At 38.3% G+C, this 16886-nt stretch overlaps 1 protein-coding gene across 1 annotated transcript in view; it reads right to left on the reverse strand.

Annotated features, from left to right (window-relative positions):
* col6a1 (collagen, type VI, alpha 1) overlaps positions 1-8749 on the reverse strand; it is a 35222-nt gene extending 26473 nt beyond the window's left edge. Inside the window, exons 1-9 of the mRNA XM_036587398.1 lie at positions 8480-8749; positions 7122-7251; positions 6715-6915; positions 6223-6382; positions 2198-2311; positions 1816-1836; positions 1684-1704; positions 1533-1577; positions 1258-1311 (exon numbers count right to left, since the gene is read on the reverse strand). Of these exons, the coding sequence (XP_036443291.1) occupies positions 1258-1311; positions 1533-1577; positions 1684-1704; positions 1816-1836; positions 2198-2311; positions 6223-6382; positions 6715-6915; positions 7122-7251; positions 8480-8573 (840 nt within the window). The 5' untranslated portion in view covers positions 8574-8749. The remainder of the gene's footprint in view (positions 1-1257; positions 1312-1532; positions 1578-1683; positions 1705-1815; positions 1837-2197; positions 2312-6222; positions 6383-6714; positions 6916-7121; positions 7252-8479) is intronic.
* Positions 8750-16886: the final 8137 nt, after the last annotated feature.

Genomic DNA, 16886 nt, shown 5'->3' on the forward strand with positions numbered 1-16886 from the left:
ACTGTGTCAGCCTATTGTGTGTGTCAGTAACTACAAATTAATGAGGTAAGTGAATGTGTGTAATGTCTGAAACTGAACACGTTACTCTTGCAGCTGTGGAGGGTAAAAAGGTGTTGGTCCTGTGAGCCTTCCATTAAGTTGTTCCAGAGTTTCACTCTGGATTATACACCAATATTGAGAGCCAGGAGCTTTTAACAACTACTGACAGAATGACTACTAGAAATCTACAGCACCACAAAGAAGAATCACACTACAAGGAAACACAGCATAAAATATTAAAAATGTTTTTATGATACTAAAATGCTATTTAGAATGCTATATTAAACATCCAGTAAAACTGAATTAAAAATAGAAACATGATAAAGCTCAAAAATCGCTTATCAGATCTCTCTGAGAACTGTCTAGGTGTGGTCCTTATACTCTGATAAGCAGCCATGATTGACATTCCTCTGTCCCAGCCAGCTAGGTCAGAACCAAACACAATAGTGTGAGCAGGGAGAAATGAGTGAAATGGGCCCTACACACGCAAGTCGTGTTATAGATTTACCTTTTGTCCATAACTCACTAAAAAGATAATCTGGCATTTCTATGGTGACATCTTAAAGAAGATAAGGTTGTAATTCACTTTACTGCTGGATGTGCGTCCAGGGAATGCTGGCGTGGAGGAATGGACGAGCGAAGTAAGAGATGAACAACAGGCAAACTGATGAGCGAGCCTGCTAGCTCAGTGATGCTTGCTAGGTTAGCTTTCACTTGACTGCCGTGGAACATAGTTTTATTAAAGCTGTGTAGGCAGGACAACCCACATCAGCCTTGTGATTGGTGAGGGGACTGCTTATGTAAGCACCACCCAAGATAAGGACTGCCCAGTTTACACTAAAAGAGGAAAATTTAGGCAAAATACATCGGACATTGTAAAGTTTTTCACAGAACATACTTTGTATGTGCATATTGTGTGCACACAACATCAAGATTAACCTACTTAGAAAGAGAACACAGATTTAGGTTCCCTGGAGGTTTAAAAGAATTACGAGCGTAAACTAAGTTGTAATACACTGAACTGGCATCACTACTATGAAAACAAAAAGGTCATTCTATCTATCTATGTAATCTGGCCTGTGTAAAGTTTGTATATGCTGAATGTCTTGCAAAAATATAATGTAGCTACAAGAAGTATAAACAGTGTGCTACAGGAATGCAATATGGTTTGTGTCATTTATGTGCTAGTTCCTTATGGAAAACTATATGTATACTCACCACAGGCCCAGTGTCTCCCTTCTCTCCTGGCATTCCTGGTCTTCCAGTTTCCCCCTATAAAGAGATAAAGGAAAGGAAGAAACTGTTTACACAGTGGTACTGAACTATGCTCCATATGATGCATGTTACTCGTCCAAAGTTGCAGTGAAAAAATGTCTTGGTACACAGATGGTGAACAAATGAGTAAGATCAAGGCAGGATGTATGCAAAGATGGCCAGAAGGAAAGAAAAACTGTGGAAAATGTTTTCATCTATATGCAGTCATTAAAACTTACTCTACTCCCTGGTTCTCCAGGGGGTCCGATCGGCCCTCCAGGGGCCTGTCAAAACATCACATGAAACAATTAGATAACAATCTACACTGTGCGTTAAGATGAATCACGTCTGTGCTTTGGACCACTTATGGCATGCAATGAGGATACTCACAGTGCAGTCAAAGGAGCAGCACTGCAAAGAAAAAGATGTGGAAATAGTTAGACTATAAATATGGTTATTGCACAAAAGGCTAGTATGTTACATATCTGGATTGTCATGAAAAAATGAGGATAACAAACATACCACATCCTTGGTTTCATTGGTCTGAAATAGATAAAAGAGAAAACAAGAGCAATTAGGGTTAGCAAAATCAAAAGAGCAATGAATCTGAAGCTCTTGCTACCTGTAATGCATAACTAAATGATTAAACCCTGCAGGCGTGGCTTTCAGTTATGGATCTTAAGATTTATTATTCAATAACTACTGTCAATGATGATTCTTTAATACATTTGGTAACTACTATGAAACTGATAATAATTTATACAGTTATGGAGTGGATTCTTCCTAGGTTAAACCAGCCTGTGATGTATAATCATGTCATAAAGACATAAGGAGTATTCCCACAGACTTGAGTAGCCATTAAAATTCAGAGGGACCTGGGGACAATGTCTGTAGGTGGACTCACTATCATGTTGATGATGGTGTGAATCGTGTTCAGCTGTGTGGACCGGGTGTTGTCTGCAGCCGTGAAGTTCTGTCTGTATCTCGCATCTGTAGCGATGACTGACAGTCTGGTGTCCTGTGGGGGAAATCAGGTGTGAGAAAAGACAAATAGAAGTCATAATTACACTTATTCTTATGACTCTATGTTGACATCACTCTCATCTCATACCTGTAAAGAGACTAAATCAGCTATCACTAAATAGAAAACTGAATGTTCCTTGTTCTCTTGAAACAGAAGAGTTTGCTGTACAAGCTAAACATTGTGAAAGGTTGCAAATGTACTTTTCACTCCCCAGCTGACACAGTCCACATATGAAAACTTAGCTGCAAAAACAGCTTGTTCTGAATTGATCATGTTTGTGATGTCACAACTATGAAGACATTTACTAGGGTTGTAACAATTTATTTGCTTTCTTGATGCATCGTTTAATTTCACCTGAGGCAACTGCACCGATGATGAAAGGAAAAAAAATGCTGAATTGTATCAGTCAAAAATCGATTTTTTAATACTACAATTGTGATTTGATATTTAAACATTTAAAAAGCCTTACTGTGAGTGAATGGCTCACAAGCGTTCACAATCAAATGACGAACACAAATGTCAGAAGAAGCACAGAATGAGACATTTGCAAACCACTGCTCAGGCACTGTAATGTTTTGGTTTAATTTTAGCAGATTTACCACCAGAGATGCAACGAGCTAAACGAAGCTGGTTTATTTGGTAAAATGTGCAGGATACACTGAAATTGAACTCGCTGACCAACTAAACTAAAGACTGCAGTGCCCCCAGCTTAACACAGCCCTCTTCTTATACGCAGAGGAGCAAAGGAGGCATCACCACAATTTCATTACTGGGAAAGACTGGAAAGTTTTTTTTTGAAAAACCATTCTCAGGAATATGTTATCCAAAAGAGGTTTTTTTTTCTCCACAGCCTCGCTAAAATATTTCTTGAATGCTACTTTGAAAACCGCTATGCTACATCATCAATGCTACATCATTTTAATCAGCTAATATTTTTGGGAAAATTATTTTTTTCTATGCCATCTCTGATTTGTTTGTGTCAGTGTTAGTGATTTGGTACACACACACACACCTATTGTATACTGTAACAATAGTCTATGTCCAGATAATTTAGCCTATTTAGAGCATGTTCCTTTAGAATCACTATTGTTGTAATAAACATTACTGAAGTAATTTGACTGATTCAGTTTTTTCCTGAGATATCTTAGAGGATGTCTTTTAGCCCACTACATTATATAAGTACTTTTATTCATTATAATAATTCTTAAAGGTGCCTGAATTGCTGAACTGAATCGCTGTTCAGTGTAGCAAAGCAATTCCAATCATTCCTAATTCATGTTATTTACATTTTTGAATCAAATCAGAAGCCAGTAAATCGTGAATCAAATCGAATCATAGTCAACCCAAAGATTCGAAACTCTGACACATACAGCATACAGCATTTTAGCATGATTTTGATTACAGTGGCATGAAGAAGTGCTATCACAGCAGTCAGTTTGTAGAGTAGCATTGACAATATAGGGAAAAATGATTAAACGTTATACTGTTCATGGCTGTTGGGAAGGAAATGTGTCATTGCAGCCCTCAATATTTTTATTCCCAAATGTTGAAAAGAAACATTTGGTAATATGCAATTTCCCTAAGGATTTGAGTCTGAACTTTATTTCAGTTTAAAGTTTGCTCCGTACATTTCAGCCTGGATGTGGTATGCCTCATTTCACTTATAAATAAATAAAAAAAAACAATTAAAAATAGTAACTATTTTATTCTACTGAGCGGGCACAGTGGTCATCCAGGGCAGACCCCTAAAAAATCAAGTATTTTAGTCAAAGTCTCAAAGGTCAATAAGAAACTAACCTAAACTTGTTCCTAATATGTATCTCATAATAAAGGTATTACATGACTATCATGCCCCTACAAATATCTATGAGCTGCATTAAAAGTGAGCAGTAGAGCTGTTTGTTAAGGGTAATTGATGATGCAACAAAAAAGTTTTTTTAATTTAACTTTTTCATTTAAATGCATTTAAAGTTAGCATATTCTAATGAATACAAACTTACTTGTTACCAATGATATTAGAGACTTTTTGCCATAAACATCAGAAATGCACAAATATACAGGATTATGATTAACTACACACTCAAATTGTACATTATTTTATATCTCTGCTACTGTTTATGTATTTTTCTTATTTATTTATATGTTTATGTTAGCTTTTGTTCTGGGTCTAATTTCATTCTTTTATTTTATATATGATCTGTTTCTCTCTCTAGTGGTGTGTGAGATTAAATATTTTAAAATATTCAATTATATTTTAACTGTGCAACTGCATTAACTGCAAGACTGCATTATTATCAATGTTCCTGCCACTTTACCTTCAATGGTCAGCTCAACCCGCTGATAGACGACGTTCATAATTTTTGATTACTTTGGCTAATTTGAAAAAAAAAAGGAATCTGATAAATGAAATGTTGTCAGTGTGATCTAAGTAGTAATATATCTTTGTACAAGTATTCCACTGTGTTCAAATGAAAGGGTTAAATGCACAGTAAGAAAAAAAAATGCCCGTTAAATTTTAGGGGATTAAGACAAGATGGAAAACGGTCATGCTGAAATGACTGAATAATTTTTGAAAGAATGCCTGGTTTTGGTTATTTCACAAATGTTATAGGTGGACTTTGAAGAAAATTGTAGAATATGGGTCCTTTAATACTCAACTACTTCAGGCAGCTATAGGCACATGCCTTTGAACAGCAGATGCAGATTTTTGCAAAAAAATGAGAGACCAGCAGGTCATTCTAAAATGCTCACACTGCAATATGCTTTAATAACTTATATGCATAATAACTTATGCTTTAAATTTAATTGATCCAAATTTGCATGCTATTTCCACATTCAGCTTTAGATTTAAGATGTTTACTGTCTATCATTGTCTATGATGTCCATCATAATAAAAATCTGTGTTTGACATGTTGACACGAAGAAGTGTGCAAGAGCATCCTGGGCATAATTGCTATTAACATATGAAATATATTCAGAAAATAAAGTTGCATGTATGTATATGGAAGGCTGTGCATGTAAGGTAGCACAATTGCATATAATGTGTTTGCAGAAAATAAGCTTTGACCACAAATGCTCACATTTTTACTGATTGATGATATTAGCTACTGGTATGACTGGAATAACTTGAAACATTTTGTTTTGGTCAAAGGCAGTTTATAATAGTGGCCTAATAGTGGCAGCTGAAAAGAGCAGTGAAGAGAATGCATAGGATCACGAATTATGGCAGTAGCTTTCCTCTTGACTGACCAGGTGCACAGTTCTGACTGAAATGAATTTGAGTTGCACCAGTTATTTCTGCTTGCCTGACTGACAAGTCATGATAACTTGGTATTGCTCTTATACCAGCAGGTGATGTTACAAATCACCACCAATTTTAGGGATTAACAGACAGATCTTGATATTAAAGCTTCTGATTTTCCTTAATAGATTTAGTCAGTCACTTCTCAAATTTTCTATTAATAATCTCATCATTACTGCCAAAATTGTGTTTATGAAATATATTTCAGTATATATGTTATTAATGTGGAAATACTGCACACATTTGAATCAAGTAAATATAATGCACCACTTTTGTGCAGAAAAGAGATGGCTTACAGTTGCATGCAAAAAGTCTGAATACTCCTGATCAAATGACATCTTCTGTTGATTTGTGAAAATAAGTTAACACATCATGCTGTAAACTCAAAAAATAAAGAGTAATTGTCCATTGTATGTGCAGAAGTGTGTCCTCTGTAGAGAATGTGTTCACTAATTTTCACTAAGAAAATCAACAAAACATGTGATTTGACCAGGGAGCACAAAATTATGCATACAACTGAACATTAAAGACTTCAAGTTATGAAACATTTAGAAGGCCATGCATATTTTTATAGCGCGGTGCGATTGTTATCTGGGTATAGTACCTCCTGGTCAGGGGTAATGGCCACAGCAAACACTTTGACGCCATGTTGTCTGGCCTCATTTGCTGCCTCCTGTATCCCTCCACAGGGTTCTTTGTAACCTGTGACAGGATGACCATCTGTCACGACCACGATGTACTTATTCTCATGATAATGGGAGCCTCTGAAAACAAACACAATACATGGACAAAATTAGAGTAGCGTATTCATAACCATTTAGAAAATACCTACTGAAAACAAACAGTGGAGAGTTCTAGTTGTAGATGGCACTCTTCCAATTATCTAGCACAGTAAGCAGTGCTGTACAAAACTTCAATGAAGGTCAAATGTGTGCTCCTGTAACCTATGTGAGACCTTATCTTTTGTCTCTATGTGTCAAACAAATCTAAAATCCATGCCTGTAATCATGTTAGTATTTGCATTAGACTACGACTCTACCCGTCTACACAAGACTGAGAGAGATGCTGATTGGCTCTGGAATGTGTTTCTACTTACGCTCTGAGCACCTCAGCAATTCCCTCCTTGATGGCACAGTCAGTGTAGGTTCCTTTGCCGATGTATGTGATGCCATCTATGGCTGTTTTAAGTTCGGAGCGTTTTGTGTTCAGGTCCACCAGGCCTTTAATCAGCTGTATCTCGTCACTGTAGTGCAGAGCTCCAGAGTTCCATGCCACATATCGATCACATGCCTGGCGCCTAGCAATCAGGAGAAACACATGTTGAACACACAACACAATCACAGTCAAATCAGTGTCAGGACAAAAATACATTTTCATAAGCTTGGCAAGTTTCATTAAAATGAAGACCTAGTTTAGGTAGAACTTAACACAGAATATGATTACAGTACAAAACATTCACAGCAGTGAAGCTCTATTTAGGGCTAGTTCATCTGTATCACATACATTTCTCTCAGCTCATCGATGAAAGTCTTAGTGAAGGTCTTGAGCTGGTTGATGTAAAACTCTGGCGGTTTGGCTCTGAGGGCCACACTCTCAGATGTGTCCAGCACAAAGAAAAGGTCCACAGGGCATTCTACAGTGGAAGGAACGGTCAGTCAGAATCAGCAACAAGACAAATGCACTCACAAATTCGTAAACCTCAAGACTTGATTAGGAATTTTTAAAACTGGGGAATAAATTGGGAAATTTGAAAGCTAAACCTTTGTTGGAGGGCAACACTAACCACAAATGGGGGGGGCTAGAGGCAAATGTATATATCTGTGCTATTCTCTTTAAAAACATCTGTACATCTGCTTGTATAAACCCCATTCTCCAGAATGAGCTAGGCCTTCATCCACCATCTTGACCTACCTGGTGATGGGCGTGTGTCATGTGACCTGGTCACATGACTCCAAGGTACAGTAAAACACTAGAGCGATTTTCATTAGAGTTGTCAGCTGCAATGGTGACACATTTCCATATTTTTCCAATCACTTTCAGTATCTTATGTTATTAGTTAAATATTTAATTCAACGCCTTTTTTGAAGTCAATCAGAGAAGTCTGTTCCCTTCTGTTAGTTCTGTTCTGTTCTGTTAGGCCTGATCCCAGACTTGACTTCTCTTTACCAAATGGACAAACTCTGAGATTGAATATACACATACTCCATATACAATCTGGAGTACCACTTGTTATCAGTGATCCTCAATGCACTGCTGGCAGGTTTTATAACACACTTTACTGTGCTCACTGTTAAAGTAGAACATTTTTTAAACCAAGCAAAAATTTCCTTGCATTTATCAGTTCAGAAAGCAGAAAGCTGATTGAAGCACATCAGCATCCCAGAGTGGGAGCTGTGCAGTAGGCACTCTCCAGCGCCTCACCCTCCCACACCCTGTCAGCAGTCCCAGCCCTGAGCTACGAATTCTGAACATTTTAGTGCTTTCTCTGCTCTAAAACCCCTGAGCCAGTTAATGAAGGACTCGAGAATTGGTAAATGAGCTTCGTCAGGTGTGCTAGAGATGCTGGAGTGTATGCAGTACAAGGAACTGAGAACATAGTTTAGAACATTCTCAACACAACTCTCTGACAAACCACATCACGAGTCGCCTAAATTAGTGCGACAATGTCGCGAAATTAAAATGACACCGAGCACTGCTCCACATCAGTCTGTACCTTACATGGACACTTTTCCACTAAACTTCAAGCGTAAAAGCGCATATAAATTCACCAATAAAACCGAAAAAATAGCTCCCAAAACTCTCAAACGTCCCAAAATTTAGCACTAAGCAAAAAAAGCAAGGAGAAAAGAAGAGCTCCTTACCTCTGAACACGGCCTTAAACTCATCCTGAGCTAGCAGCCCTGGCCCCAGTGAGCTGAGGCAAAGAGCCGTTAGAAGAAGTCCTCTCAGCGCCATGCTCCTGCGCGCTGCCTTCGCACGTTAACCGTGCAAACCCGGCGATGTAAGAGAAGGAAACGGGGGATGTGGAACAGCAGGGAGGATAAAAAAATCAACTTTAGATACTTTTAATCCCCCCTACCCTCGGCACTAGCGGACAGTGTGAGGGAAGACGCGTCCCCTCAAAGAGGAGTTGATTCTTTTCCCACCTGTATTCAGGCATGCCCCGCCTCCTGGGCTAAGATTGACTAGTGGTCTCCCTCCAGCTGCAGCAGGATTGGCCAGTAGTGGTCTGATTCTTGCGGTAGGATAGGCTAGTAATATGTCGCTACCCGTGCTGGGATTGGCTCGTAGTGTCTCAGCTCCTGCGCTCGGATTAGCAGGTATTTCTGGTAGCCAATCCAAGTGCAGATAGCGGGAGGCTATTAACCAATCTTAGAACAAGGGGAGGGCTTTGTCGGAATACGGGTGGGAAAAGAAATGCGCGGTGTAGGTGAAACGCCTTAAAGCAACTTTTTCGCTTTTTAAAATTTGTACTCGACCGAATTCTAGGCCGTTTTTCACGAAACGCAGAAATGTATGCAAAAAGTACATTTCAAATATTTTGCATTTTGTCTTCAATAACGATTTTTCCTGCATCCTCGAAAGCTGTGACATTTTAAGAAAATATGCTTTCCGTGTAAATCACTGCACTTAATTCCCCTTTGACTGCGAATCGATGTGATGTGTTTCTGGCACCATTACAACAGCATTTAGTGACCTGGGGAAACTGAATAACTCATAGTGCTCGTAAAAGCTGGAAGACAGGCCAGCTTCCCTTCTGCACCTCCAAACAAATCAGAAGCAAGCTACTGAACAGCTCAATACATCATTTATACTGTGTCTGCATTTAGTTTATGTGAAATACTGAGTATATTCCTCACTATGTTCTGTCCTCCCTCCTTTATGAGTTGTGTAATAGACCCTCACCAAAAGTGCCAAAGCAGATCCAATGTGCGTGAGAGGTGCTGGTGAACGTGATTATGACTCCGATGCACAGTAGGACTATGAAAGGCGTGAGTCAATGCATGCACAAGGATATCAGCCATCATTGGGACGAGGGTTTGAGAGTTTATAAAAGGATGGGTGTGGGAGAGCTGAGAAACTGAGCTCTGGACTATATCAAACAGTAGAGTACTGAAGAGACATAAGTTGTAGAGAGAGTAAGAGAAAAGGGTAGAGGGGGGCTGTAGCTGCAGTCCCAGTGGAGGGTGGGAGAGCTCTCCAAACATCTGTATCTCTTCAGCATCATACCAGCATCCTGACTTCAGTCTCAGCCAAAAAGGGGGCGGATGTGTGTGCGGCAAAAAATGAAGCGGCCCCCTCACTTCCATTTCTCTTTCTGAAAGATCAACAGCGCCCCCAATGTGTAGAGTCACTCACGACTGATTACGTAAACCCCTGAGGTGGTTTTAGAAACTGTCCCAAGATCAGCGCTTGTTGACCGTGATGGAAACCCAGATCAGACCAGATTGCAATGGTTCCTTGCATAAACATCATGGCCTTAAGTTTCCTCTTCGACTTTAACTTAAGTGAACTGTGTGAAATTCAAGGAAAGTGAAACAAATCCATGTTTTTGACAGTTGCAAGATTTGTAAAAAAAGATTTGTAAATTTACAGCTTTAAATGGATTCCTTAAGCATTAAAGATAAATACTTGCTTTATGCAAGTTGACCCAGACCTATGGAAAGACTACTTTTAGCTTTTACTCCATAATTTTGGATAGTCAACATTCAATTTAATTAAGTAAATGTAATTAATACTAGCACAGTGTTGTGTACTAGTAATGTAAAAATGCATAACACCATGCAACATATAAAAATTCAACCTTTACAAGTGGTAATTATTTTTATTAGCATGGCCTTCAATTCTCATTAGCAGTGGATTTATGGCTTTTCTCAATTCATTTTAAAAGAAGAAATCTTTTTTTATTTAAGTTAATTTCGAATAGTGGTAATTCCATTTTTTACAAGTAAAATTAATTTTATATGGCAAGCCATTACTTATTGCTACAATGATTTAGTTCTTACATGTAAAAGTACATTTTTCTATGTTCACATTTTCATGTGTAACAATACAGTTTTCACTAGTAAGACATCAATTTTAACACCTTATAATTAGAATTTTACCACCATAAAATTTAATTCGTACTAGTAAAAATGGTTCCTTCCATTCAAATGCGTTGAGAAAAGCTATTAGTGCTTATTAGTGAGGACTGAAATCCTACATGCTAAAAAAATCCTACTAGTAAAAGTTAAATTAGATTTTTGTTCAAATTACATTTGTGATATTAAGAAAATTTGAATTAAAAGCTAAAATGATTCACCATACAGGCCTTCTTGCCATTAACATAGTGATTTGCTAATTTAAGCTCTAGCTATTAATTTATGCTGTATTCTACTAAGTTGTTGCGGTGTGTGTGTGTGTGTGCGAGAGGTCACTCTAAAACTATTAGATTGTAGTCTAAATGTAAAATCACTCATCATTTGCTAAAGGCCCACTGCACAAATTATTTGTCATATTGTGTGATTTGTGTATCATCATTTTAATCATACATTATACACAAACTGACTAGTATGTAATTTGCAACATTAAATCCCAATGGTTGATGACTAATATCATATGTTTGGGACATTTTCAATCTCTACAACCACAGTAAATTCATGATGACACTCGTAAACCTCATGAGAGGAGTGCCACCCACCCTGCTGTGGATTTCAACCACCATCTCCCTCAACCACCTACAGACACACATACACCACACATATACATCGTGAAGACATTACACACTAAAGACCTTCGAAAGAGGCTGAACAAAAGGGGACCTGAGAGTGTGACCACATCAAACTGTCTCTCTGGATGGGTACATAATGAAAGAGAAGTTGTGGAGGAATGGGCAGTGAGGCTCGAGACACTGGATCCATTGTAAATGGCGTGTTTTTTGTGTTAAAGAAGGCCAAAGGAAAAAGCGGGCAAAAGGGGTTTCTGGAAGAGAGGAATATTTTCCCTGCCTGAAATGGTTGTGTTGACTTTGAGCTTTGGCTCTAATGGGGACTATATGAGTTGGCGGGAAGGAAGATGAGGTAGAGGGGAAGCTTGGGGATGGCGCTCCGTCAAGAAACAGTAAAGAGTGGAAGCCTGTGTGTGTGCATGTGCAGCCTGTCTACGTTGGTGTGTGCTGTCATTCTGTGTATGTCGGTTTTGCTGTATAGTTTAAGTTTGGAATCACTGTTTTCATTCATATGAAAACAAAAAGCATATTTTTTCAGGATACATATATAAAGTGATTCTAATATGATGCTAATCCTCTAGAACTTCATAGATTTAAACTAATTCATACGAAGTTGTATAAAGTGAAGAAGAAATTACATGCTTCCAGAATGATGAACAGAGCTGTAATTTAATTTAAATTGTTCAAATACAAAAAAGTCATTCAGAGTAGTTTGATATGAAATGGTTCATTGCAAACATTATCATTTTATTTACCATCCAAAATGACCAGCGACCCTACATGTGACTTCTGAGTTTTTATATGTAACGTTGATGATGTAAACCTGAAAAAATAAAATTATTTAGGGACTTATTTGTCTGACAATTCCTTGCATGGACTTCTCCACCCTGGATAGATTGAAAAAAACATTTTAGGACCAAACTTTATCTCAAAATTATCAAAAAAACAGTGTCTCAGGCATCAAGCAGCAAATTTGTAACCATTGTAATGGCATTGGCTAGCACTGCACTGAGCGAAGTGGGGAGATGAAGGGCCATCCTACTCACCCAAAGAGAGAGTGATAGCTATGCTGTCTTGGACTTCTGGCCACGGATGGCTGCGGCATCACCAGGGATAAAACTCGCAGTTTCCCAGTTTTGCCCAGTGCCAGCTCTACCTAATAAGTGACACAAGCAGCTGCTATGGGCCCCACAGCTGCCAGGGGGCCTACTAACCCTTGGGCTGCTGTACCCTTACATCATCTAAGATGTTCAAGTGATGTTCCATATGCATCTAGAACCAAAAAACAGAGATGAAACAGAGAAGAATGAAGAGAAAAATGTTACATATAAGGATTTTTGTGGTGTTAACATTATGACATTTGTTTTGGCTTGTACTTAGACAACAAGCAGTCATTGATTTGGGGTCTGTCGAAGAAGCAGGGTTGACTTAGACAGGCTTTTGCAAAGTTTTAACAAACACAAATGTGGTTTTACAACAGCAGTAACAACTTATGCTGTTAAATCATTTATAATGGTACAAAGCAACACTGTCGCCACTGCCACCAGGGTTAAATTGAACTAAGACTAAAGTTAGCTGGGTCAGAAAGAAATACTGCATCGTTAGACAGACCCCTGGATCAAGAATGCTGAGAAGGTAATCTGTAATTTAAATTGTAATGTAACTCTAAATGAGCATCCAGTCATCAGCAATACACAATTAGAATAGAATTCAGACATCCTATTGTAGTGTTTGTTGTTAGTTAGTCTTTAATTTCACAGAACTTTAACTATGTAGATGGGAGGGCCCCAAGAGTGCTAACCACTAAGTTTCCTTGAGCAAGACTGCTACATTCACCTGCCTCTATAAAAATATCTGCAATAAAATTATTATTATTATTGAAAAAATATTTTTTATTGAATCTTTATTGAATAGAATAACAGCAATTATTAATGTTTGTGCTATCGTGAATGTCTGTGCCTTCATTCTGAGTGTGTGTGTGCATGTGTGTGTATGTATATATGTGTATTTGTCACTGTGTGTGCTGAAGTTTGAGTGTTTTTGTTTTGGATGAGGACAGTTGCCTGGTGGCGAACGGAGGGAAATGGGCATGTGTTTCTCCCACAAAGCAAGGGTTCATTTCTGTTTTAAAATTCTATTACAGGAGAGTGACTTTTGGCCTGATCTCAGCAGGCCTTTTCCACTGATCTCATGCTTTTGCTGTTCTCTTTTCCTTTTTTTCAGCTCATGAAAGCATAAAAAAGAAATCTTTCTCAACCCCCGAGACTGAGAGCAGAAATGGTTCGAGGGAAAGACATCTGGTACTAATCAGCGTTTAATAGAGGAGACTCACTGTAAATCTGGGGGGATTCTGGCAGCTGCAAGCCTTCATTCAGCCTGGGCTGTGGGGCGTGTTTCTGTGTTTTGGCGGGGGGGTGGGTGTGAGGAGAGGGCAGAGACAGACTATAGGCCTGTAAGATAGGAAACCATACTAGCATGCAATGCTAAACAAGACCACTATGTTTTCATGAAGTCAGGTGTTGAACGATTCACCAAACTAGAAGGAGTACAGCATTCGTGGCATTTTATAGGTAGTCAAAGGTCATGAGCCAAAAGGGCAGAGAAGAAAGTTGAGGGTCAGACAGAAAGGTCAGAAGTCAGGCCTTGCAAAAAGGAGGGTCATGCTGACAGGTTAATAGAAAGGGAAGATCATAGCAGTGAGGAGAAAGTTCAGAGTAAGACTGCAGGAATCTTCTCAGGTCTTTTTCGGTTGCAGCTGGTTGCAGGACAATAATGTAAACTGTTAGGAGTTTGACTTCCAGGGAAGGGAGAAGCAAACCATAAATTGTTGACTCACTGCTGACCAGTATAAACCTCTCAACAGTGTCACTGTTAGCTTCTCCAGAACCCTGTTCCTCAGCCATGCATGGCCAGTATATACAAATACATGAAATATATACATTGTCTTCTGGCAGAAGTAAATACTGTGTGATGTATGAGCTACATTATGCAGCTGCTGCTGATCATGGACAGACTGTTGGCACATTGATTGTGAACATGTACTAACGTGGTTGGAAGGGAACTTCTATATTTCATAATTGGGAAATTCCAGTAATGAAAAGTAAAGAAAAAACAAAAATTAGGTAAGGATGAGCAAAAAAGCTATTAATATGTTTATTGGTAATCAGCCTAACAAATTAAGGGAGAAATATATTGTTTCTGTGAGGTAAATTAATTAAAAGTAAAAATGTACTTTTTTAGGCACCCCAAGAAATTCTTATGAACACAACCTAACTGACATATTCAAAATGTATCTATATGTATATTTTCAAATTCATCTTTTTAAGCACACTGTAAGTGGTCATCTACAATTTGTCGTGAACCACGATTACTAGGGCTAGGCTTTCAGTTCAGGCCATTAATGTCAAAACTTGGTCAAAAATGAGGAAAAAAAAAAACACTGCTACGATAATGCTAATTTCTGCTAGCATCCCTATAGGATTTTAGAAGTATGTTAGCGCTAAGCCGGCAGCAATTCAAAATATTTTTGTCCATTCTGTTCCAGATTAAACACAAACATTTGAAGCTTGTGACAGACATATTAACAGATATTTCACCTTGCATGTTTCAGTTTTTCAGTAAAGAGTCCTGGCTGCCGCTGTTTTCCATTTCTAACAACTCACTGTAACCTGGTTAGACTGCGCCTGCTATGCACAATCAGTGATTTATTTAGGAATTCCAGAAGGCCTAAAGTGATGTTTTTCTCACAAAATGAATCCCTCTCATTGGAAATCAAAATGCAATTGGTTGATTCCGCTGTCACCTCCTAATTATGTTGGTGGTTAATTTGATGTATTGGGCCTTCAGTTCAGCTCTTGAAGGCCTAACCAATGGAAAAGCTCACTTAGCTGCATCTGCCTAGATACCACAAGAAAAAAAAAAACTGATTGGTCAATCTTCCATTGGGTGTATCAAAAATGTAACCCTTTTGTTTCCAATCAAAAGTTAACAATGACACAAGAGTATTACTACAATCCTTGCAGAGTTTAAATACAATAAGCATGATGATGATATTAAATAAAAATAAGTACAAATTATAGACTTGAATTCACAGAAATCATTAGTCCTCTTGAAGGCCTAGAAGGCCCTAAGGGTTTGTGGCAGGGGTGCACAACTCTGGTCCTGGAGGGCTGGTGTCCAGCACAGTTTGGTGATTTACCTGTTCAAACACACCTGATTAGACTCATCTGTTAATTGCCAGGTTTAATGGGTGTGTCTGAGTAGGGAAACCTCCAAACTGTGCTGTACACCAGCCCTCCAAGACAGAGTTGTGCATACCTGGACCATGGCTTCCTTTAATCATGCAGCAAGAAGGAATTTTTATAAACATTTTTTTTGGATAATACCTTTTACAGCTATCATCGCAAAGCTTTACAGAAAACCAAGATAAGCCCCCTAATGAGCAAGAGTGATGGTTGAATGAGAAACTCCCTAAGAACATGAGGAAGAAATACTGAGAAGTACATAGACTCAAAAGTAAAAACTCCCTAAGATTATGAGGGCAAAACACTGAAAAGAACAATGGCTTAAAAGGGAAATCCTCTCAGCTGTGCCAGGAATATGAATTATGATACAAGTAATACAAGTTTACATATAAGATTAAACAATGGCACACAGATCTTACACAGGAAAGATTTGTAAGATAGACTAGCAACCAAAATTAAAGGGATGTCAGAGATCAAGAGGACTAGTGATTGTGTCAGACATATACAGCCCATTAGAAATGAACACATGGTAGGTAAAAAGGTCAGAATGAGCATCATGCAGGTTTACAATTCCAAGAAACAGCTTAGAAGTTCATGTGAGGGTTAGCAGTTGAAAAGTTAACTACAAAACATGACAGATGTTTGAGTGGATAGACTACTCTTTACTCAGTACCCAGGTGAGGTATTCTTTATTTTGGCAGGTGGAGAAATGGCAAAAGCAGTGCTGGGATGTGCATCAGGCACAGTTGTTGTACACCACAGTACTTCTGTTTCTCTAGTTTATTCTATGTTTATTTATTGCCCCCCCATATATGTATAACGACAATAAAGCTGAATTGAATTGAATGAAATGTGATCAAGCAGACCCAGAAAGCAGGAGGAATCATAACAGGAATACCCTGTCACATTCTTGCATCATATCAACATTTCCTTAGTCATACATTAAGGAAATATAACACACTGTTAATTATGGTTGGCATGCACAATACTCAACACAGAGTGGAATCATAGTGCAAATTGGGACTCTGAAAGCCCTGTCAACAAACCTGAGGGAGCAAGTGAAAGTGATGACAGAATCAAGAGCTGAATCTGCCTTAATCAACTATGTCCACAAATCCCCAGATCCACTATTTAAGAGGAAAATAATCTTAGATGATATGACATTATTCTCTAATATCAGTGCTCTAAGATCAATGCTCTCAAAACAATTTACACATGCATTTCATCCTAATTTTACCACAATTTTAATTTTTGCAAAGTCATTGTATGTTTTCATTGCTTTCACACAAATTAAAGATTGTACACAAATTGTATTTT

The sequence above is a fragment of the Colossoma macropomum genome, unplaced genomic scaffold (genome assembly GCF_904425465.1).
Source record: "Colossoma macropomum unplaced genomic scaffold, Colossoma_macropomum, whole genome shotgun sequence".
NCBI lineage: Eukaryota > Metazoa > Chordata > Actinopteri > Characiformes > Serrasalmidae > Colossoma > Colossoma macropomum.